The following is a 24,023-nucleotide window of genomic DNA, read 5'->3' on the forward strand; positions in this document are numbered from 1 at the left end:
CCCCAGGCTGATGACAGGGGTGAAACAGGTCATACCCAACCAGAAATTAGTTGAGCCAGTTTCTCAGCAGTTATGGGTAAAACATCCACTTGCGCTGTTGTGGTTTGTTTAACATTGTTTTCTCCTTGGTGATAGTGACACAATCACTGATTTTTTTTTTTTTTTTTTTTTTTTAAGTAGTCATGGTTCGGGAAGTATTTATCCCATTAATTTTCTCTATCCACCTTATTTTCCAGGTTAGAGCGGGCATTTGTAAATTTAATGTGTCTGGCTTCTGGTGTCATTCACTTCCAGTTATTTTTAGCTGTACAAAACAGCTTGTTATGCTGCTTGATATTGCAAACTGGTATTTCTTACCATATTATTTTAATGTATTGTCTTAATTATAAACACGTGCAAACATGCGTCCCAAAACTTTTGGCAATATATATAATATACACTATATTGCCAAAAGTTTTGGGAAATCACTAATATTAGGCCAAATCAAATCACTAATATTAGGCGATAACCGATATGGTACCAATATATTGTGCCCTAATAGTATTTTTTACATGTTTCTTTATTTCTTTAACTGATGACAAATTTTAATTTCAACAAAGCAAATTTAGTAGCCAAAAAAATCCATCCATCCATCCATCCATCAAGTGGACAGTCGCTGTGTAAAAGAAGACAGTCTATTGTTAACATTTAATTTATTAGTACAAAATGAGTTCCAAAAACAGTCTTATTATATTAACTAAAAATATACAGTATATATTTGCAGATGACTACAATAAAAACAGTAAAGAAGTATGTCCACACATCACTGAATATAAATCATGTACTTAAAATACTGCTTTTGGATGTTTGTGATGGTTTTTAAAGTGTTTGTGTAAATAGATTTGGGTCATGACCCATCAATCCAGTAGAATCATATTCTGTGTATTTGTGTGTGTGTACTTGTATAGATGGTTTATGAGGACACAAATGTGTATAATGACATGGGTATTACAATGTAAACATGGTTTATAAGGACACTTCCTGTGTCCTCGTAAATCAAATGGCTTTAGAAAACATACAAAATTGTTTGAAATTCAAAAAATGCAAAAAGTTTTCTGTGATGGGTAGGTTTAGGGGTAGGTTTAGTGTAAGGGGATAGAATATACAGTTTGTACAGTATAAAAACAATTATGCCTATGGAGAGTCCCTGTAAACCTCATATACACGTACACGTACACGTGTGTGTGTGTGTGTGTGTGTGTGTGTGTGTGTGTGTGTGTGTGTGTGTTGGTCTCAGTGTGAGTTGGTTCCATTAGCCCAGTCTCCTGTGTCAAACAGATGTGACACAACGTAATCACTGTATTGTCCATCAATCAGTTTGGCCGCATTGTTTTTGGCAAACCAGCAGCCTACTGTCTGCTTTCCAGAGTAGATTCGTCTGCTCTTCTTTATGACGGCGACAGTACGGTCCTTCACCTTTAGGACAGGGTAACTAGGTAGAGTGATATTTTTCCCTAGTGTTTCCCGTGTGCTGTTTTCTCCAGCCATGCTGAAGTTTCCAGGAAGCGGTGTTAATCCAATATCTTCATACAGGAACTGGCCTGTAAGTACAGAAATACAGTATTTCTCTCTTTTAGTATGTATACAATTTTTTCTTTGTATTTGGTAGCTTGGTTCCAAAACCTAGTGACCAGCATTTTTAGGTATCAGGTGTGTGTACCAATGTGAAGCCCTTTCCAAAAGCAACAGCTTATTCTGCCTCTTAAGATAGCTAGTTTTGGCCTCATCTACAGTAAAATATGCGGTCACATTAGCGAAATTTCGGCGAGATTTTGCAGGCAAACAAGGTACACTGTCTATCATCAATAGTGTAGTAATGTTTGAAGCTCAGCTCACAGGAGTTCAAGCCAAACCACACTTTCAAGCCAAGCAGCTTTCGCGTGACCAACAGGAACACAAGCAAAATCTGCGTTGGGAAGTTTTCAACGTCATGCAAAACTCCTGATTGCAAGGATTCCAAATGAAATGACCTGATTTAGGACACAACATTTTGTTGAGCAATTGTAAATGAAAAAAGTTCAAAAAAGTTGTGACCAATTCCAATTGACTATTTTATTTATTGTACTATGTATTTAGAGTATCACAATGTTAGCTTAGCAACATGCTAACATCAAACTTTATTGGAATCAATAGTGCAACTAAGTAGAAGTAAAAATCCCATCCACTTTTAACAATATCTTTAAGACTTAAAGACAGACCTACTGTGGGCAAGAAGGTTGTTAATCAATGGTATATGCTGGTATTGTGGTATTGTTGGTATTGTTTTCCCACATTGAAGGGAAAAGTCTGGTACCTTTGTCTTTTTGCCCAATTTTCAAATACTTTTTTGCTTCAAATCAACGTTTGTAATGTAATTCACCTTGTAGCTGAAGACTTTTTAAAATTCCTATATGGGACAAATACTTCCAACACCAAGGCCACTGAAAATATGAGTGGGCACTGTTGCACTATGTAGTAAATTCAGTCTCCATTATGCTGGTCTTAAGTAGTTTGGCTGGTTTCCCAAAATAACATGCTGGTGTTTAGCTGGTTTAGCTGATTGAGCTAGCTGGTCTTCGAGCCTGACCAGTTGCCAAGTGCTAAAAACCCCTCTAAAACCAGTATAATAGCTTGACTAGTCTGGGACACCAGTTAACCACCTTGCCTAGGCAGCAAGGTAGCTCACTGAATTAGACAACAATGTGTGTATGTGTGCTTACCTAGCAACCCGTGTGTATCCTTGCTTAATCCTTTACTGTTAGCGATGTAAAATCCCAGGTGATCTCGCTGAAAGGGTGCTGGATTTTTGTAATGGTGGAATAAAATGACAAATTGGATATTTCCTTGGATGGTTACAGTCAGGTTTGTGTTAGCAATAAGGACCACACCCAGGTTGGCGGTTTCAACTGAAATGCTGGAGCTGGATGGAAGGATCATCCGGTCACGGTCATCCAGTATGACCTTTTGTGGGGTCACTTCAATGTAAGAGCGCCTCGGCTTATCAGCTACTATAGTTATGGTGCTGAAATATGTCCTCTGTTCTTTATGACTGCCGGCTGGGGCTGGAGCACCAATCAGCGCACCGTTCACAGTCACACCTAATGGGGACAAATATATACATATTTATGGTAAACGTCCAAAATTAAGACTCCATAAGCACTAAATGTAAGAAACATTGGCTTGGTGAGTAAAGTAGGCTAGCTAGTTAATGAGCAATAACTGATAAAATAATAAAATATGTTTTAAGGGTACACAACAAAGATTTACTAAAAACTGAATAGTATTCCTTTGCTTTTTTCACATACAGACAACTGCAATGTTAAAACAATCCCCATTCACACAGAACTGCAAAACTTATAAAAAGCACTGTTGTGTCAGGCCAGTAGTTGGCGATGTCACTTTGTAAAGAAACACTGCGCACCTATAGAATGAACAAGTAATGCGCTTTTTTTTTTCTTTTTTTTTTTTGCATGTACGGGTTACATATATGTATAGTTTTAAATAACTATAAATATTACATATTAATAAAAATACTATATAAAATCTAAATCAAGTTTATTTATAATTATAGATATTAAATATTGATACAAATATTATAAATCTTAAATTGGCCAAGAATTGGCAATAATGCAAAGCTCACTAATATGCAAATATTTACATTACTTTCTTAACAAAAACAAATTCTTTGTGTAGTTTTGTTGTTTACCTGAGTGTTTATGGTCAGTCACCAGTCGGATGACATGTCCTGGCTCCCCATTAATGTTGAAACACACAGTCAGTTTACTGTGAGGAATCTCCACCACAAAATGAGGGTCACCATCAGCTAAAGACAGATAAAAAGATGGTGTAGGAGGGTCACCGTGATTTTGCCAAGTAAGACATGTTCCTGGATCAACCTGTATTGTTGATCCTGGAACAACATTCCTGTCCGAAAAATTAGTCCTAACCCTATCCCTACCCCCAAACCTAACCCTACCCATAACTGATATGTGAATAATGTTTTAGGTTACGCATGTAACCATGGTTCCCTGAGAAGAGGAACGAGACACTGTGTCCCCTAGAGGGCACTATAGGGAATGCATCCAGCATGCCAATGTCTGAAGCATAAGTCTAAACACGACAGTGAACTTGACATTGGCCGACGACAGCCAATGGCGTCACTACAGGTGAGACCATGGGTATAAAAAGGCACCTGTGAAAAATGTCATCCACTTCTTGTCCAAAGGAGATGTGCTCAGGAGTACCTAAAGCATGGCAAATGGTCGCAGCATCTCGTTCACCTTCTCAGGGAACCATGGTTACATGCGTAACATGAGATGTTCCCTTTCGAATGGGAACTTGTGCTGCATCCCCTAGAGGGTGCTATGGGGAATGGAATACCCACACCGCCATGCTGTCATGACTGATTCCTTTCGGCCAGAGCCCGAGCTAAGCAAGCTCAAGAGCTTGGTATTCATAGGAACACCTATTAAGGGAATATTGTCATAGATTGGAGATTCAAAAATGGATGCCTCAAAAAGGGGGAGTTCTATTCCTAGGTCAGTTTCCAAGGAGGCTCAAGAGAGAGCCTAACTGCTCAGAACTACTGTTCAGCAAAAACTCTAATGGAGGAGGCCCCAGAAACCGAATCTCAAGCGAGAGGAGGCCTAACCAGCCCTAAGCAGAACAGATATTAAGGAGGCCCAGAAGAGCCTAGCATTTAGGTCTAGCTGGCCAGGTGAAGCTCTGCAGAGTGGAGACCTAAACGACTCTTATAGGAAAAGAGGCCTAACAATACTCTGCATAGAGGGCAGTGGCCAAGGAGGCTCAAAGAGAGCCTAACAACCTGGCACACTACCTGCCCAAGTTCTAGGGATAAAGGCCTCAGCACTGCATCCTACACCTATACTAACTGTAGGCTTAGCTCAGGGGAGCCTAATGATGCTCCGTTTTCAAGCAGTAACCAAGGAAGATCACAGAGAACCTAACAACTTGGTCCCTAGCTAACTCAGAGAACGGAGGCATCAGCACTATGTCCCACACCATCTAGGGGCACCAAGGAGGCTCACACAGAGAGCCTGCAACTCGGTGCTACTGCATAACCTAGCTCTAAGAATGGAGGCCTCAGCAAGACGACTCTCTGAAACAAGAAGAGGCCTAACGACATTTTACGCTCAGGGCAGCTTCCAAGGAGGCTGAAAAAAGCCTAACGACTCAGAATTGCTATTAAATTACAGCACTGGATGAACGAAGGCCTCAGAAACAAAACCTAGTTAGAATAGGCCAAGCAAAATAAAGCAGTAGCTAAGGAGACTCAAGGGAGCCTAACAACTACTACCCAGTCAAGCTCTAAGGACAGAGGCCTCAACTGAAGATCTCAAACCAGAGGAGGCCTGCTATGTCCCACGCTATGAATAGTAGCACCTAACAACATAATACTGCTGCCCCAGGTGGAGCCCAGAGGAATGGACGCCTCAGCCAAAACTCTCCAGCAAGAGCAAGCCTAAAAACACTCCTCTGTGGAGGCAATAGGCAAGGAGGCTCAAGAAAGCCTAACAACTTGGCAGGACTACCTGGTTGAGCTGTAAAGGAGGAGGCCTAAATATAGTGACTCCCAAATGAGCGGAGGCCTAACAACACCCAACACTCAGCTTCCAAGGAGGCTCATAGAGAGCCTACACTCGGAATGCTATCCTAGCGGAGCTTATAGAAGGCGGAGACCTCAGCCTAACAACACTTCCAAACACAAACAAGGAGCCAAGGAGGCTAAGGAGGCTTGCACTATTGCCTAAATGAGCGCTGAGGACAGAGGCCTCAGCATGACGACTCTCTAAGTGAAAGCAGGCCTAACTACATCCAACACCCAGGACAGCTTACCGAGGGGGCTCGCAGAGAGACTAACTACTTGATATAACTATCCGGGAGGATAGCTTATCTTGGCTCGAAGCCAGGAGCACACTCGCTGCCGGATCAGACAATGTGAGCAATAACACATCTTCCTGATCCAGCAGCTCGCCCTCGTCAGCTGCCAAAGAATGAGAAATATGCATACTTTTCTTGAATTCGTCGTCCAGTTCCATCTGCGAGCCCCACAATTTCAGCCCCCTCAAGGACTTGAGTGTGCATGCTACTCACCAAGGAACATAACGCACATTTCATGTGTGTCATCAAGAATCAGATAGCGCTGACACGGATGAACACACTTTCTAAAGCTCTTAGCACTTGTGCTAGCCATAATAATTGCCTTAGACACACGTTCAAACATACAGACTGCTGAAGACAAGAAGAGGATGACGTTTTTCACAGGTGCCCTTTTATACTCACGGTCTCACCTGTAGTGACGTCATCGGCTGTCGCCGGCCAATGTCAAGTTCATTGTTGTGTTTAGACTCATGCTTCAGATACTGGCATGCCAGAGGCATTCCCCATAGTGCCCTCTAGGGGATGCAGTGTCTTATTCCCATTCTAAAGGGAACACTGATGTTGAAGCACATAACCCTAGTTGTTAGCCTAAACTTGACATAAACTGTAAACTAGTCCCTCTTAAATCTGATTGGTTAATTGAAATGTTGTTCCAGGATAAACAAAGATGTTTAGGAACGCGTTGTACTTGGTGAAATCAGATTCACCATGTAGGAGACAGAAAACATTTAGACTTGAATATGAACCATTTGTAGAACATTGAATGAATATATGATTTTTTTTCCCTAAATACTAATTTTATTGCTTTAAAAAGGGCTTTACTTGAAATTTTGTTGCATGAAAATAAATCAAATTATGCAAGCTTGTTGGTTATGTGCAATCCAAACAACCCCTGTGAATTCTTTCATTTAAGTGAGGTTCCCCTTATGCAACATTTTATATGAGATCACAAATCATGCAGAAAAGTGGCTTTCCAAAGCTTTCAGATTTAACTTGAATGGAGGGCAGTTCTACTCATCTGATAAATGCATGTAACAGATTTTCTTTGTGAGCGCTGCAGACTGCGTTTAACCCCTCATTCACATCTCGCTCATGCACGTACACTGACTGCATCAGTGTATTCTGATGTACTGTGCATACCACAAAACGACACAAACACAAACATACTTGACCGATAATATTAATGCTTGCCAGGGTGTTGCTAAGGTGTTCTGACGCTGTGTCCGAAATCGCGTACTGAGGTACTACATTTTAATTTGAATTTACTTCACGACCGTTAAAAAAGTACATTCTATATAGTATAAATATGGGTAGTATGAATGAAATTCAGACTTACTGCATCCGCCATGTTGTTACGGTCACGTGACCTATCAGCGTCAATTGGGTCTGCACTGCCATTCATAAATCCTATCCCGTGGCCTCATGGGATAGTAAAGTGTCCATTGAATGCGCGCTTCAGAATCTCGGCGTAAGTAGTAGGTCATCTGGGTACTTTTTTTACCTACTGTTTTTCGAATTCTGTGTATTCGGATATACTACTCTTTTGGCGTACTGTTTTTCCCATACCATATAGTTGGGAAGTACTCTAATTTGGACGCAGAGTGAGTGTTTTAGTGCATTTTTACAGTTGCTAGGGTGTTGCTAGATGGTTTCTAGGTTGCTTAGATGGTTGTTTACTGGCCCAATTTAAAAAACAAAAAACAAAACGCCTTCTCGTTTTTTTATTTAATTTTTTTTATATATTTTGTTTTGTTAGCATTACTGCTACCTTTTACTTTTCAGTTTTATCAATATAACTATATATATATATATATATATATTTTTTTTTTTTTTTTTTTTTTTTTTCCCTCTTTGTCACTGCTTGTATTGATTGTATTTATGATTTGGCAATATTGTGTGTGTATAAGAGTCATGCCAAAAAAGTACTTCGAATCTGAAAATGAAATTAACAAGGATGCACAATTTGAGGTCTAATACATATCCTTAGTACAAAGAGTGAATAATGAGTTACACCCTGAAGTTACATTCTTATGGGTTTGTTCAAGTCTTGCCTTTTTCTATCAGCCCCCCAAACACAGGCATGTGAATTAGAGCCTGTACACAACTCTCAGTAGCAATTAACTGTGCTCCGATTAGGGCCCCTTTACTTGAACACAACAAATTACAAGCCACACAGTCCATGTGAACAGACACTACTGCTGCTTTCAACTACACTCACACACATTCACACTGAAATGCAAAGCAGATGTAGAAAAATGGAGAAATACCGGATGTTTTGGATAAGGTGACAGACTTTTTGGCGAGTTTGCTGACACCACCTGGAGATAAATGGAAAACAGTGAAATCGTCATGGATTGTTTGAATCACCTTAATATTTTCAAGACCGTTTGTGTAATGACAATCATAATGACCCTAAATCTGATCTAAAACAAATGTTTTGCTTGCTGTCCAATTTAAATAAACACACTTGTTGCTTTGGCGACTGCAGAAATAGGCTTGGGTGGTTCATTTCTGTGCAGGCTCTGGGGTGTTAGACTGTTGTCATCTTCTGACAGCTGATTGGATGACTCGGGAGAGGGCGGAGCCTCTGTGGCCTCTGCCTCTGTCTGTGCTAAAGTTCCATCAGCCAGCACTTGTGGCTTCTCCACTATCATTTGCGTGAGTGGTGTGAGGAAATTATACGTTAACGAAAGATTTTTAGCATGTTGCGTGTAGTTTTCCCGCTCTCCACTCGTCTGGCTTCGCAGTCGACCTTTTAGTCCGTCTTTAACACTCAGATATCCCCACAGTCGCTCCACATAACCATCCACTTTAGGACCCGCCTCTGCTTCCGCTAGCCGTCGTTCAGTTTCCTGTTCTTGCTCGTGTAGTGACACATCTTTCTCCAGCACGATGCTCCTCTCGCTGTTGCTGGCGGTCACCTGAACGTGCAGCAAGTCTGAGCTGCGATTGGTCAGTTTTCCAGCTACAATGAGCTCAGAGCCATTGAAGTAATTTGTGAAAAGGTTCTGGGTGATGTATTCACAGCATCCTCAGAGTATTTCACCCGGATGTCGGATAACAGCGGCGTGCCAATCTCATCATAGAAGCTATAGAGAGATGGTAGGTAAAAGATAGGAGAGAAGACAGAAAGGAGAGGAGGAAAGGAATAATAAGGTTAAAATGCCATAGTGTTGCTTCAGATTGTGGGTTAATAAGTCATGTATTCTTTACGTTAAACTTGTTGAACTTTTAGAGTGGGGCCCATTGTTAAGCCTTGTGTAAAGATTTCTGACTTCCAATGGCATCTCATGTCACTTTTGACCTTTAACCTGGACTTTAAGGGGGGCTGTTTTTGTCACAAAACACCACACAACATACTTGCCCCATAATATTAATGGTTTCCAGCAGGCCCTAAAACTAACTTTTTGCCAATGGCCAGTGACTTAAGAGAATTTACCGGGCATGACATTTTTTTTAACCAGCCATGAAACTGTTTTTCCAAAAAAAAAAAAACAGGCAGTTATAACACCAAAATTTTTGATACCAGTGAAAATTCACAATTTTCAGGTAGGCTACAGAAATTTAATAAAGTAATCAAAATAACACTGCATTGTCTTCAATGTATAAATTAAACATAGATTAATCCTTATTAAAGTTACATAAGTTATTCAGTCAAGAGCAGTGAGTAATTTTTCTTTCTTTTGTTGTTTGATTAATATTAAGGACAGGCGGCAACAGGTTTATTAGACTGCTGTCACTTTAAGAGCGAATGCACGGATCCAATATACTGATACACATGCGTTTTCTTTCTCAACTGTTTATATTCACTTAAGACATAAATGACTATGTTTATGAGGATACTCGCCAATACAGGCATTTTCAAGCACAAGAAGACATGAAAGAGAGTCCAATTTAGTATTCACAAGCTGTCTGAGACGCGGATTTCTGAGTGCACACTTCTTACGCTTGAATATTTCAATTGGCAAGGCTTAAACTTTAGTGACAATACAGCACCAGCCTGTCAACTGTCCCAAACATCATTCACAGTTGTTCACGTTCATGTGCTGACAACATTGCATTGCTAGAATTCATAAAAATATTACCAGCCATCTGGTGATTGATACAGTTTCATGTACGCTTGGCGAGTGTTAATTTTATGCCCTGATTGCCAGGGTGTTGCTATGCAGTTGGAAAAGAAGTTTTTTTAGTTATAGTTTTTTAGTTCAGTTTATGTGGTTGCTAGGGTGGTCTGAGAGGTTGATAGGGTGTTGCTAGATAGTTTTTTAGTTCAGTTTATGTGGTTGCTAGGGTGGTCTGAGAGGTTGATAGGGTGTTGCTAGATGGTTTCTAGGGTGGTTACTTACTAGCCCAAGTCAAAAGAGCCCACTTCCTTGTTTTGTGTCACAGTTTGTTACACATTTTGTCTTATTTTGTTAGCATTACTGGCACTTTTTACTTCTAGGCATGCCTTGTGCATAGCAAAGATTTCTTTAGGCTTTATTCGGATTATCTATTATAAATATTTTAAAAATTAGATTTAATTTTTAACAACATTACATGCAATAGGAATCACGAACAAAAGCATTTACAGCATTTATAAATCTTCTAGGTTAATGTTAATTAAATAGATGTTCATTGCTTAAAGGGTTAGTTCACCCAAAAATGAAAATAATGTCATTTATTACTCACCCTCATGGCGTTCCACACCCGTAAGACCTTTGTTAATCTTCGGGACACAAATTAAGATATTTTTGATTAAATCTGATGGCTCAGTGAGGCCTCCATAGCCAGCAATGACATTTCCTCTCTCAAGATCCATTAATGTACTAAAACATATTTAAATCAGTTCATGTGAGTACAGTGGTTCAATATTAATATTATAAAGCGACGAGAATATTTTTGGTGCTGCAAAAAAAAACAAAATAACGACTTATATAGTGATGGCCGATTTCAAAACACTGCGTCAGGAAGCTTCGGAGCATTATGAATTAGCGTGTCGAATCAGCGGTTCGGAGCGCTAAAGTCACGTGATTTCAGCAGTTTGGCGGTTTGACACGCGATCAGAATCATGATTCGATACGCTGATTCATAACGCTCCAAAGCTTCCTGACGCAGTGTTTTGAAATCAGCCATCACTATGTAAGTCGTTATTTTGGATTTTTTGGCGCACCAAAAATATTCTCGTCGCTTTATAATATTAATATTGAACCACTGTACTCACATGAACTGATTTAAATATGTTTTTAGTACATTAAAGGATCTTGAGAGAGGAAATGTCATTGCTGGCTATGGAGGCCTCACTGAGCCATCGGATTTAATCAAAAATATCTTAATTTGTGTTCCAAAGATTAATGAAGGTCTTACTGGTGTGGAACGGCATGAGAGTGAGTAATAAATGACGTTATTTTCATTTTTGGGTGAACTAACCCTTTAATCATGTTAATTCATAATACATGAACTTATATTAAGATATACAACTTGAAATGTGTATTAATGTAGAAATGAACGTGAGAACCAAGATTAATAAATGCTGTAAAAGTTTTGTTCATGTTAGCTAAGTAAAGTAAGGGATAATGTGAAGTCAGCTGGTCATTATCACAAAATAAATCTGGATTCTGATGCGGAATGGTCTATTTTACATGGATTTTTATTTCTCAAATCTAATTTGCGCTTGTGTATATATTCAAATTGGGTGCGCACAGACATGTTTTGCCAAGTTTGATGTCATGGATGGCATCAATTGTTGTGTGTAACAACCGATCCTGACATGCCAATTTTATTCCTCAAAAGCAAGAAAGTCTTATGGGTTCAGAACAACATGAGCGCGAGTAAGTGATGACAAAATGTTTATTTTCGCCTGAACTTACACTTTAATTAGATTAGTTCACAAACATACAAAAATATGATGCTAATGGTGACAACGTGTTCCTCACCCTTTGAGCATGACACTGGCATCTGCGTCCTCTGGGATTCTCCTCATGGTTCCACAGTTGTCCAGGGACATCCTCTCCAGGAGCCTGTAGTCCACATCATCACCCATCCCAATGGTGAAGAGGCAGAACTTCTCCTGCACTGCTGTTTTGGTGTTTCCAATGATGGTTGGACTCTGAACCACGCCCACTGTGGGCCGCCCATCTGTCAGGAAGATGATGAGCGATACGCTGTTGTGATGGGACTCTTCTTTGCTGGACAAGTAGTCACTGAGCAATGCCGAGCCTGTCTGAATTCCACCGTTGATGTCAGTGCCTGAGGAGTTTTAAATAAAAGAGAAAATGAGTAGTAAAAATGTAAATTCTGTCATTATTTAATCACCCTTATGTTGTTCCAAATCGGTATCAGGTCATGTCAAATTAAATTAATTCTCACAATGCACATAGTTTCAAAGCAGCTTTACAGAAAATCATGTGTTTAGAATATTTTAATATCTTCATGCACTATATTTGCATTTAGCAGCTTAGAGCTGGGCGATAATATACTTTACGTTTTTGTGACAATACAAACAATCAAGCAGTTGGGATTTGCTATATAGTATATATATCACCCTATGTGAGTATATTGTATGTATGCGGATAAAGTTAGTACTTAGTATCCAACTTTATTTAAAGAGCTGGATGATAAAATAGTTTTATTTTATGATGAAATAAAAAATCAGGCAGTTGATATTAGCTATATATATATATATACACACAGTGGCAAGAAAAAGTATGTGAACCACTTGCAGAATCTGTGAAAATGTTAATAATTTTAACCAAATAAGGGAGATAATACAAAATGCATGTTATTTTTTATTTAGTACTGTCCTGAGTAAGATATTTTACATAAAATATTTTACATATAATCGACAAGACAAAAAAAATAGCTGAATTTATTAAAATAACCCCATTCATAAGTATGTGAACCATTGATTCTTAATACTGTGTGTGGTTACCTGGATGATCTACGACTTTTTTTTTTTTTTTTTTGTGATGGTTGTTCATGAGTCCCTTGTTTGTCCTGAGCAGTTAAACTGAGCTCTGTTCTGCAGAAAAAATCTCCAGGTCCTACAGATTCTTCAGTTTTCCAGCATTTTTTGCATATTTGAACCCTTTCCAGCAGTGACTGAATGATTTTGAGATCCGTCTTTTCACACTGACGACAACTGAGGGACTTAAACACAACTTTTAAAAAAGGTTCAAACATTCACTGATGCTCCAGAAAAAAACATGATGCATTAATAGACGGGGGGTGAAAACATTGGGAATTTGAAGATCAAGGTAAATTGTATTTAATTTGTCTTCCGGGAAACATGCAAGTATTTTCTGTTGCTTCCGAAGGGCAGTACTGAATGAAAAAAAATGATATTCAAGCAAAAATAAGAAAAATTTGGACCTCTTCATCCTGTTCAAAAGTTTTCACCCCCCGACTCTTAATGCATCGTGTTTCCTTCTGGAGCATCAGTGAATGTTTGAACCTTTTTTATTAGATGTGTTTGAGTCCCTCAGTTGTCCTCCATGTGAAAAGACAGATCTCAAAATCATTTAGTCACTGTTGTAAAGGGTTCAAATATGCAAAAGATGGTGGAAAACTGAAGAATCTGCAGGACATGGAGGATTTTTCTGAAGAACAGAGCTCAGTTTAACTGCTCAGGACAAACAAGGGACTCATGAACAACCATCACAAAACAAAAAAACAGCCGTAGATCATCCAGGTAACCACACACAGTATTAAGAATCAATGGTTCACAAACTTTTGAACGGGGTCATTTTAATAAATTCAGCTATTTTTTTGTCTTATGGATTATATGTAAACATCTTTTATGTAAAATATCTTACTCAGGACAGTACTAAATAAAAAATAACATGCATTTTGTATGATCTCTCTTATTTAGTTAAAATTTTGCACATTTTCACAGATTCTGCAAGTGGTTCACATACTTTTTCTTGCCACTGTATATATATATATATGTCCAAATAGGACAAAAAACACAATAAAAGTAGTCTATTCAACTTGTTCACTCATACTTTTATGATTTGACACTATTTATTTTTTGTCCTATATTAATTTATTTATAAATATATTAAAATGCTATTCATACATACTGTACAATGACTTTAACACATGTAATTTATGATAAAAGTGTTTTAATTTCTTTTCAGAGCATTATGTATGGCTTCTTTATATAGATTCTTCAAAAATATTTTCTTCTGAATTTCATGGAAAAATTAAGAGTATTTGGGTCAGTGTTATTTTATATTATATTTTATATTATTTTAGTATTTACATTTTATATTTATATTTTCAGTTTTCCTTTTCATTTTGGTTAAAGTTTTAGTAAATTTGTTATGTGCTGTTGTCATTTTTAATTGTTTGGTTTTTTAAAACATTGATTTTTTTTTTTAGCTTAATTTGAGTTTTTAGTAATTTTAGTACCTAAACATTTATATCAACATTTATTCAACATTTCAAGTTTTTTATCTAATATTTATATTTTATTTTGTCATTATTTCAGTTAACAAAAACAACATAATATTTTAGGTGGACTGTTCCTTTAAATTATTTAATAGGATTAATGTTGTTTAAATGTGTAACAGGGAGTATTTAGGAGTGTGTAAGATTTTCTACCTCCAGTGGGTGAGATCATGTAGATGAACTTCTTGGCATCACGTATATTGTTGGGTGTGACGGGTACCAGTTTGTCCCTGCTGCCAAACACGGATGCGATTGGAAAAAGTGACAAAATTGAAGTGATCACTGGGCCGCAGCTCGCGTAGGATCGTAAACAGAGCTTCTTTGGTCTGCGTGAGAGATATTAAAAAGAGAACTATTGAACTCTGTCATTTTGCTATGAGATGGGTGTGTGTATCTGTGTGTCCAACTATGAGATCACAAAAACCAGCTAGGAAAAAAAGTGGCACAATATCATTCCCTCTTTGAGAGAACAGCACACTGCAACTCTCACAACTGAAATGTTGAATATAAATTATTCTCAGTGTGAAGAATTGATTGCTTCAATCAACAGAGTATATTACCTGTCTGATTTTGGTTCCAACCATGGAGGCGCTGGTATCAATCACAAATACTACATTCTTTGGCACGACAGGCAGGTCTCTGGGGGCAAAATAGTGCACAAAATGTCCATCTAGCACCTGAAAGAAAGCAGATAGTTTAACAGCCTTTCGATCTTTGTAATGTGTTTGTGTAGACAAGAAAGCAATGAGCTCAGTGAACTGGAGGAGTTTAAAGTCTTCAGTGACTTCATCATATTTTGAATTCAAAACTGCTGGGAGAGAAGGAAAGGCATAACAAAATAAAATGAAAAGGAAGCCACAAAAAAAAACCCCTCAATATAATATTGTACTACTGTAAATCACTGACACTGCATGGAGAGAGACAATAAATGATTATTATTAAATATTTATAAATTTGATGTTATACGTATATTAATATAATATAATTACATTTAATGTATTTTGTTTTATATTATTTTATTTTAATCCACCAGAATGTCCAGCATAATAAGTTGTTTTATGCACTACAGCTTATCTATAGATAAAATAGCAAGAACACATAAACTATTTCTAATTTAAGTAATGCCTTTCTATGGAAAGTATGTAAATATGTTAATATTATGGAAATATTGTGTGTATGTGTACCTGTATATCGCCGATTCCAGTTTCCCTCTCTACATCATAGAGCACCACAAATTCTCCCAGCATGCCATTGGTGGCAATTTTGGCTTGTTGGACGATGTTGGGAGTGAAGGTGATCTTGCAGAAGGTTTCGTTTTGTTTGACTAGCGTGGAAACTGGTGGCTCTATTTTACCTGGGGCAGAAAAAGATGTAAGCAACGGTAAATCATGTGCTATTTTACAATTGATAACTTTGACTAACCTGTCACAAAATCTTTGTGGATATATATATATCCAAGGTTTATAATGGTTGTGAATGGGGGGGTGAAGTCAAAAATAATGCATCCATCCATAGAAAAAGTGCATTCTGCGTATGGTCGTCAGCCGGAAGTTATAAAGTTTTAAATATGGATATTTTTCTTACATAAACGCATCGCTTCGCTTCAGAAGGCCTTTATTAATCCCCTGGAGTCATATGGATTACTTTTTTTTATGGATGGATGCATTATTGCAAAATGCGGCCCCCATTCACGATCATTATAAACCTTGGAGGACTAAGGATATTTTTAAATATATCTCTGATTATGTTTGTCTGAAAGAAGAAAGTCATATACACCTAGGATGGCTTGAGGGTGAGTAAATAATGGGATAATTTTCATTTTTGGGTGAACTATCCCTTTAGTCAGTCTTGGCCCTTTTAAAGCTGGGAAAGTAGAAAAAAATGTAACTGGAACTTGTGCCATCTATCTTGCAGTTTTTGAGGCGAAATTTTGCAATGTTGTCAAATATTTGAAACCATACTAGTGACAGCACATCTAAATATACACTCAAGAATCAATTTGGATACAGCTGGTTACCATCTGCTTTCCCATTGCCATTGGAAGCTGGAGTTTTGCCATTTCGTAGGGGTAAGACTTCAAGGTATGTGATGCGGGAGTGCTCCACAATAGTAACGCCCACACTGAGTCTGCTGACCAATTGCATTGGCTTAACACTGGTCACATGCTCGTAACGGCCCAATCGTCTTTGCAGCAGCTCTTCGTAGGTCAGGAGGAACAGAGCACGGTTGCGTCCAGGAATAGTGACCTCCATTCGAAACACCTCCATTTCACCCTCACTAACAAGGAGAGAAGAAATCATTACTCTGGAAATGCGAACTTCTTGCCAAAGGAATCTGTCACATGGTTTGCCAAACCAAATTACAATTTTTTGAAGGGGAACATATATCAGATTTCTCAGTATCTTCTGATTCACTCACAAGTAAATGAAAAACACATGTAAGAATTTGAATAGTAACAGGCTCAAAACTTTGCATCACTTGTACATACTGAATGATTAATAACGTAATGAAAGTACACATTGCATTCTCTAGCTTGCCACAAGGGGCGCTATAGCAAGTATAAGCATACTGTCTTCTATTATGGTCACTTTTCTCTTTTTAGTACTGTTGTCATGGCAGAGCCACAGTTTGAAGAGAATCTTCCTGAGCAGGTAAGTTAAACATTTTGCTACCTGAATCATAACACGTTCAGTTTAATGGCACAGACATTTGAAGGTTTTTTGCTATCTTTACCGTGGCTCTGGTGTGTCCTTGTTTTTCTTGCCATTGTTTTCTCCTCCTTTCTTCTTCATCTTCTTCTCTTTTGCCTTCACCTGGCTGGGAAAGACTCGTCCTCCCACAATCCTTTGTCACCATACCAACAGCATGAAATGAGAATTTTTATTAGTGCCATGGAAACTACAAGAAGTTGCCACAAGTGGCATATAAATATTTCTTGTGGTTAATCATAGTCTAAACTCTCTCAGCCCCTTTAATAACCTCTCTCAGCCCCTTTAATAACCTCTCTCAAGATATAAACTATTGAAGTCAATGACCACCCATTAACAACTGCAAAATTTTGTGCTATTATCCACCATTTAATGTAAGAGTGAGTAAGAAGGCCATAAATTGAATGTGTCTGGCTTCCGGTGTCATCCACTTCCAGTCATTTTTAACTGTAGAAAGTAACTTGTTACGCATACTTGATATTGCAAACTTGGATTTCTTACCATATCATTTTAATAAATTTATAGTTTGTAACCAGGGGCGCTGCTAGCAATTTTGGGCCCTATGAAAGAATATGAGGTTGGGGCCCCTACCGCACCCATACCACACCAAACATACAAGTCAACCTAGCTATAATAATAATGACCTATTACTTTTGCTATTGCTTTTGACCACTAGGTATCAGTATTTAGTCAGAGACCTCCCATGGCTGTAGCTAGCAGATTATTTATGCAAATGTAAATGTAATAGAAAATACAGTACAGTAATCAAATATTCATATTCATACATTCTTAAACAAAACCAACTGTATAGTCCAAATTCAAGAAGGTCCATATTTTAAATCTCTTTCTAACTTGTACTCAGCCTTAAAATAACATAGTTCTTGTAATTGTTAACTATAGCATTTGTTACAATAAGGATATAATTACAGGTAAGACCGTTTTTTTTCTTTCTTCCTTTTTATAGCATTTGTTATGAAAAATAGCAACACAGTTAGAAACTATAGCTACAACATGCCACAGTTGTAATATAAATCTTCAGTGAAAATCTATTCCCTTAACAGATTATCTATTATAAATTCTACAACTAGTCAAAATTTGCCACAATAAATACAATAGAACGTGATAAATTCTAGTAAATGTGGTCTTCATGAGTTTAAAAAGCTTGCAGGATGATCTTTTCCCCTCTTTTCATCAGTCATTTTAGTGGCTGTTTTAGATCATGTTTGACTTTCTCCGTAGCGTTTTACTATCCTCAATATAGGATTCAAATGCGTTGCACATTTTGTCATCAGCGTCTACCCCCCCCCCCCCCATATAGTTTTACCATTTACTTTGTTAGTTATTTTCCTATAGCAGCTAATGAATCTAAAGTCTCGAAACATTCACAGAAAATAGCTTACTTCCATGTTGCAAAATAAGGTGGAAAGACTAGATAACCTGAGTCATTCTCAGGGTCATACTCAAATATAATTTTTATGGTCAAAACATTTTATATAGGGACACCCATAGTGGTACCATTTTCTTTAAGTGACCAACAAGAGATTACTAGAAATCAAATAGTTATTGTATTTGCCAATGATGTATGTATTTCCACACTTACATGGTAAAGTTGGAGATGTATGCAGCAGTGGGGATGTGGAACTGAAAGACCCCCTGAGTGGCAGCCGAGTGTCTGTTAAGCATGCTACAGGACACCGCAGTGAAGGCATAGCGGGAAATGATGGTGGTCTGGACCGACAACTCCTGAATGTGAGGTTTAGTTTCCTGGCAGATGAGAGCAAGTTATGACCATCATTAAAATATAGATGAATATTTCGAATAGTTGCTCTGAAAACATGTGTGTAGCCAAGTGATTTAACTAAAGATCCTGGCTGATTATCAAATAATTGTTGGGTCAAGCCCTCACATAAATGTCACATAGTTTCCCCCAAAATATGAAGTAAACTGTGGTTCAGGAAACAGCGAAGCGTGTAGTCACACTATATGGGTTAAGTTATCACAAACTAAGCTTTCATTGAACAGCTTATTTAAGCCAAATTTAAACATTAGTCAAAAAGAATTGTTGAAACAGCAAAATATAAAAGGTAAGGTACATAAGCATTAAATAATTGTTTGGGCCAACAAATATTGTAATTGTTTCATTTGTATACTTTTATAACATTTAAAATCCCATATGACAACTTCCCCCCAAAAAAGTGTAACAGTTTGCTATGATCTGACTTTTTTTTTTTTTTGTTATTATTATTTTTATAGAACACAGGTAAAGGGTTAGTTCACCCAAAAATGAAAATAATGTTAATTACTCACCCTCATGCCGTTCCACACCTGTAAGACCTTCGTTAATCTTCGGAATGCAAATTAAGATATTTTTGTTGAAATCCGATGGCTCAGTGAGGCCTGCATAGCCAGAAATCGGCCATCACTATGTAAGTTTTTTGGCGCACCAAAAATATTCTTGTCGCTTTATAATATTAATATTGAACCACTGTACTCACATGAACTGATTTAAATATGTTTTAGTACATTAATGGATCTTGAGAGAGGAAATGTCATTGCTGGCTATGCAGGCCTCACTGAGCCATCGGATTTCACGAAAAATATCTTAATTTGTGTTCCAAAGATGAACGAAGGTCTTACGGGTGTGGAACGACATGAGGGTGAGTAATAAATGACATTATTTTACATTTTTGGGTAAACTAACCCTTTAAAGCTACAATAAGTAGACTTTCGCCGCTAGAGGTCACCTATTCAAAACAAAGGTGTAGCTTGATGACGCCGAGTTTGAGCGCAGAATCTTGGGAGATGTCATCTTCATCTCACAGCCAGTAGAGAAGAATCGGACGGGACTCGGGCAGAAATCATGTTCATGGATGAGATTATTAACATTACTGTAGTATGAAGCAGAGCAGGACCAAGTGATGTTGGAGCTGAACGAGGCCGCTGGAGAGATTGCTAATGAGAGACGAACGTGACACACGGCTCACAAGCAGCGGAATTTTATTATGCCGCAGTCACCACTTCCACTTCTTCCGGTCAAGCATATGACATACCACAGCGTTGTTTACACAACTGCTGCTGTGCGACACTTGTTGTAAACTGCAGTAAGATAGATCGATTTTAGAATATCATATTAATAAATGATGGGTGGCTTGTGTTGATAAATGGCCTGCAATTAATTTTAAAACATACTGTATGATGGAGAAAATGCTGTATTATGTAGCTACTTGACAAAATAGTGTTTTTCTCTGAGGCATGGTAAAAGCATGGTACTCTCAGAAAATCAAGAAAACTAGATTTAAACAATAAGACTAAACGTGTTGAGCTATATAACAATAATTAGTTTTCTGTCTATAAATGTAACCAAACAGTTGTTCCCTTGTCTAATAAAACATGTAATATATTAAAGCGTCTTTGGTGTTTCCATGGTTTCTACAAAATAAAACCGTAAACCAATGGTAACGTGGATATGACGCCATTGACAGGCGACTCCCGGACACATCCCGTATCCTTGGTTAAAATCACAATTTTTTCACAATTTACAAATAGTTGGAAACATTTGGGATATTGTAAGTACTCAACCGAACAAAATATATAACACTGATCTAGTGGTTTTTGGATATTTTACTGCAAAAATCTTACATATTGTGCCTTTAAATTGTATTCATAAATGTTAAATGACAGAACTGGTATCATTCGAATCACACTTTTGTTCAATTTGATATATTATATAGGCCTAGGTAAACTTTTTATCTCCTACATACATTTTAAAAATAGCCTAGTAATATCATAGTTTAGCAGAAGAGGAGGATTGCAACACTTTCCAATAATGGAAAGATTGAACAGAATGGGACAATAGGGCAGGCCCACACAATTGTTAGAGTGATTAAATATTTTTTTCTGTTTTGAATAAATTAATGCACAGGATTTAAACTGTCCTTTGTTTTCCACAGTCTCACCACCTGTTACAACTCACTCGCTTGTAGTTTGTATCAACAGCACTCTTTAAAGTTGTCAATAGTACACTATAGAGATGTTGTAGATTTCTAACTTACTCTATAGCAGACAAATATGGGAATACAATACCAAAGTCTGAAATAGACAGGGAACAAAAACTACAAAGTTACAGGCGATGAAAAAAGTGTTACAACACGGTCAACCGCTAAAGAAACAAACCAAGCGCGCGCCCGAGTTAAGTATTGACAGTTGCTGCCTATAATATATTTAATGCAGACTTAAATTCAATGAATATTTCCTAAAGCAAAATGATGGAAGACATTTTGACTGTTTTACAGTCACACAAAACTTCAAAACCCGATGTAGAAAGCGCAGGTGTCGGGCGTCTTTACCTTAGTTAATAGCGTTTTCACCTGCCGCGGGATTCTCTGATGAGCCTGAAGACAAACATAAGACTGATGAGATCCTAGATATGACTATGTATGACGATATTTTTATATATGAAATGCAAGAGAGAAAAAATCCTACAGTATTTGAATCCATGTCAGAAGTCATGTATTCTTCTTCAAAGTCCACATCCTCTGAAAATCCAATATCCTCAGTTTGGCATTGAAAAACACACAAATACAAGACGAGGACTATGAGCAGCATCTTAATATAGGCTATGATTGTCCTGCACTAGCTGGTCTCTAGAATGGGTCGAGTGTACTTCAGTGGTCGTGGAGTGTGATCAGGGTGGTTATTGCGTCCCACCCATCCGAAGACAGTATGAAGTGTTTGGGAGGGAGCTCCAGTGTTTTAGGTGTGTAGACACTTGCGACATTCTCACTCATTTGTCTCTGGTCCCTATAGTAGGGCACACTGCGCAAATGAAAAAGCATAAACGGGCAAGGATGTCAATCATTTTAATGTCGTTCACACATTGGTCTTTACTGGATAACCTCCATAATCAATAGCATATGTGTACTTTTTATGTGCTAAATGCGAACAAACGTTACTCAGACTTAAATGTGTTTCGATGCAATTTACACTCACTATTAGGCTACTTTTACAATAAATTATCTTTCTGCCAGTAGGATTTAGGGTTTGGTAGGCTTAGTACCTCAAAATATAATAAAAAGCTTGTATATTTGACTGAATGTATAGTAATTGATCGTGTTTTAATCATTAGGCTATGTGTTATTTTATATGATCAAAATAATTCGATTGGATAACAATTCGAAAAGATTCGATCATCATAATAAAATCGCTTCGGCAGTCCTATAAGCTTCATTACCACTGTTCAAAGTCAAGTGAGTTCTGTTAGGTTTCTATTAGGGTAGGTGGTGCTGTTGGCGTAACTTGTAGTGGTAGTGGATTGTATTATTGCATGACGCACACAAACCGATCTTCAACTTCTCCAGAGCAAGCAACCCCCACATTTTCCTCACAAGTTTTCTGTGTTTATTTATCTGGTTATATTAATCTCATAAACAGAACACTAGCTATAGCCTACATTATATGGCTGTATGTCTTTATTTTTTCCTCACACGTTGAAAAATAATAGTTCTTTACTGGCATCTATGATTCCATAGACGCCTTAAATGTCCAGGGACTCTTTTCATTGCACAAAAGGTTTTTGATATTGGAAAAGTGTTCTTCGATTAAAATTTCTTCACACTAAGAAAACATGTTTTTTTTTTTTAAGAACTGTTCATTGAAAGGTTCCTTGTGGAACCCAAAATGGTTTATTTTTAAGAGTGCAAGATGATAATAATATTAGCTACATTTTGATTAATTCATTGAATTGTAGGCCTGTATGTAATACCACGCCAATCTCATTCTACAAACGTGAAGTTTTCCTGTCTTTGCTGCCATCTACAGGATTCACGGGTTTTATTGATCGTGATGGGACAGATTCCTGTCAGATTGGATCCGAGTTTAATCGACTTTGATTCCGGTGAGCTCTTTCTGGCAAGGAAGTGAGTTGTTTGGTTTGAACAGGGTTCACAGATGACTTTGTGCAGTTACGTGAAGGGAAAATAAGGGATGTTTGTTAAATGGATAATGAAAATTTCTTGCTTACAGGCTCAACATGTATCGACAATATGGAGCTAAGACTGAAGAACTACTCTGACCTCGCCCTTTATTTATTTATTTATTTATTTATTTATTTACTTACTTAAAGTTTTCTAGAAGAGCAAAAGACACCAAAGCCGTTCAAACGTGAGACCATTTACAAGATCATAGCTTATAAAGGTAAAATCAACTTTCCGAATGTATTACACATGTGTATCCTATATCAAATATAGATGACAAACGAGCAAAACACAGTGGAACGCCCATACCAATAGCCTAAATATTAATGGGCATCCAGATAATGACAAAAAAAAAAAATAAAATAATAATAATAATAATAAAAAAATAATAAAACGGTGTATTCAGCAACAAATGCAACGTATTTCAATAAAAAAAAGTTACATCACTTTACTATAATGTTTGTTTCCTGGTGCAAATATTGGCACAATATTCTTACGTCTCAGACTTCCGGTCGATGGTAAACAATCAGGGATTATGAATAATCTTGCTTTAAATCATCACATTATCTATGGGAAACGTGTCCAAACACGTTTGCTTTCATTTTGAACATAGGCTACAGGTTGATCAATTTAAATTTAATAAACTTCTTTTCTTTTTAATTTTTTGCTAAAAAGTGTGCCTGTGCTGTCTTTCTTTACAATAAATACCACTTTGTTTAGTGTTTATATATATGATGTAACATTCAGACATTTTTAACAATGGCTTATATGTGTCCAAATATAGTTATTGAAGTCACTGACTGTATGTCAGATGACCATATGAATGCAAATATGGTGTATGAATATGGGAACACGCAAAGTGGTGTGTAAGAAATACCAGAATGAAAGGGAATAACCTTTTGCTCAGACCAACCACAGAGTTGCTGGGGCGGGTGATTGGGCAATATTCTGGGTAATATTAACTAATTAACCCTTGAATTTATCTATATGACTT

The 24,023-nt window shown here is 37.5% G+C and overlaps 1 protein-coding gene across 1 annotated transcript; it reads right to left on the reverse strand.

Annotated features, from left to right (window-relative positions):
• Nucleotides 1-675: 675 nt before the first annotated feature.
• On the reverse strand, nt 676-21,781 carry itih5 (inter-alpha-trypsin inhibitor heavy chain 5). Its single transcript, XM_051891171.1, is given in 16 exon segments — nt 676-1,580; nt 2,739-3,116; nt 3,725-3,841; nt 8,187-8,237; nt 8,387-8,938; nt 8,941-9,008; nt 11,835-12,147; nt 14,503-14,581; nt 14,583-14,675; nt 14,910-15,026; nt 15,534-15,703; nt 16,367-16,626; nt 17,083-17,193; nt 18,658-18,821; nt 21,404-21,448; nt 21,540-21,781. Coding segments are annotated over 16 exon segments (2,949 nt in total). The 5' UTR covers nt 21,663-21,781; the 3' UTR covers nt 676-1,272.
• Nucleotides 21,782-24,023: the final 2,242 nt, after the last annotated feature.

The sequence above is a fragment of the Ctenopharyngodon idella genome, chromosome 4 (assembly GCF_019924925.1).
Source record: "Ctenopharyngodon idella isolate HZGC_01 chromosome 4, HZGC01, whole genome shotgun sequence".
In the NCBI taxonomy this organism is placed as follows: domain Eukaryota; kingdom Metazoa; phylum Chordata; class Actinopteri; order Cypriniformes; family Xenocyprididae; genus Ctenopharyngodon; species Ctenopharyngodon idella.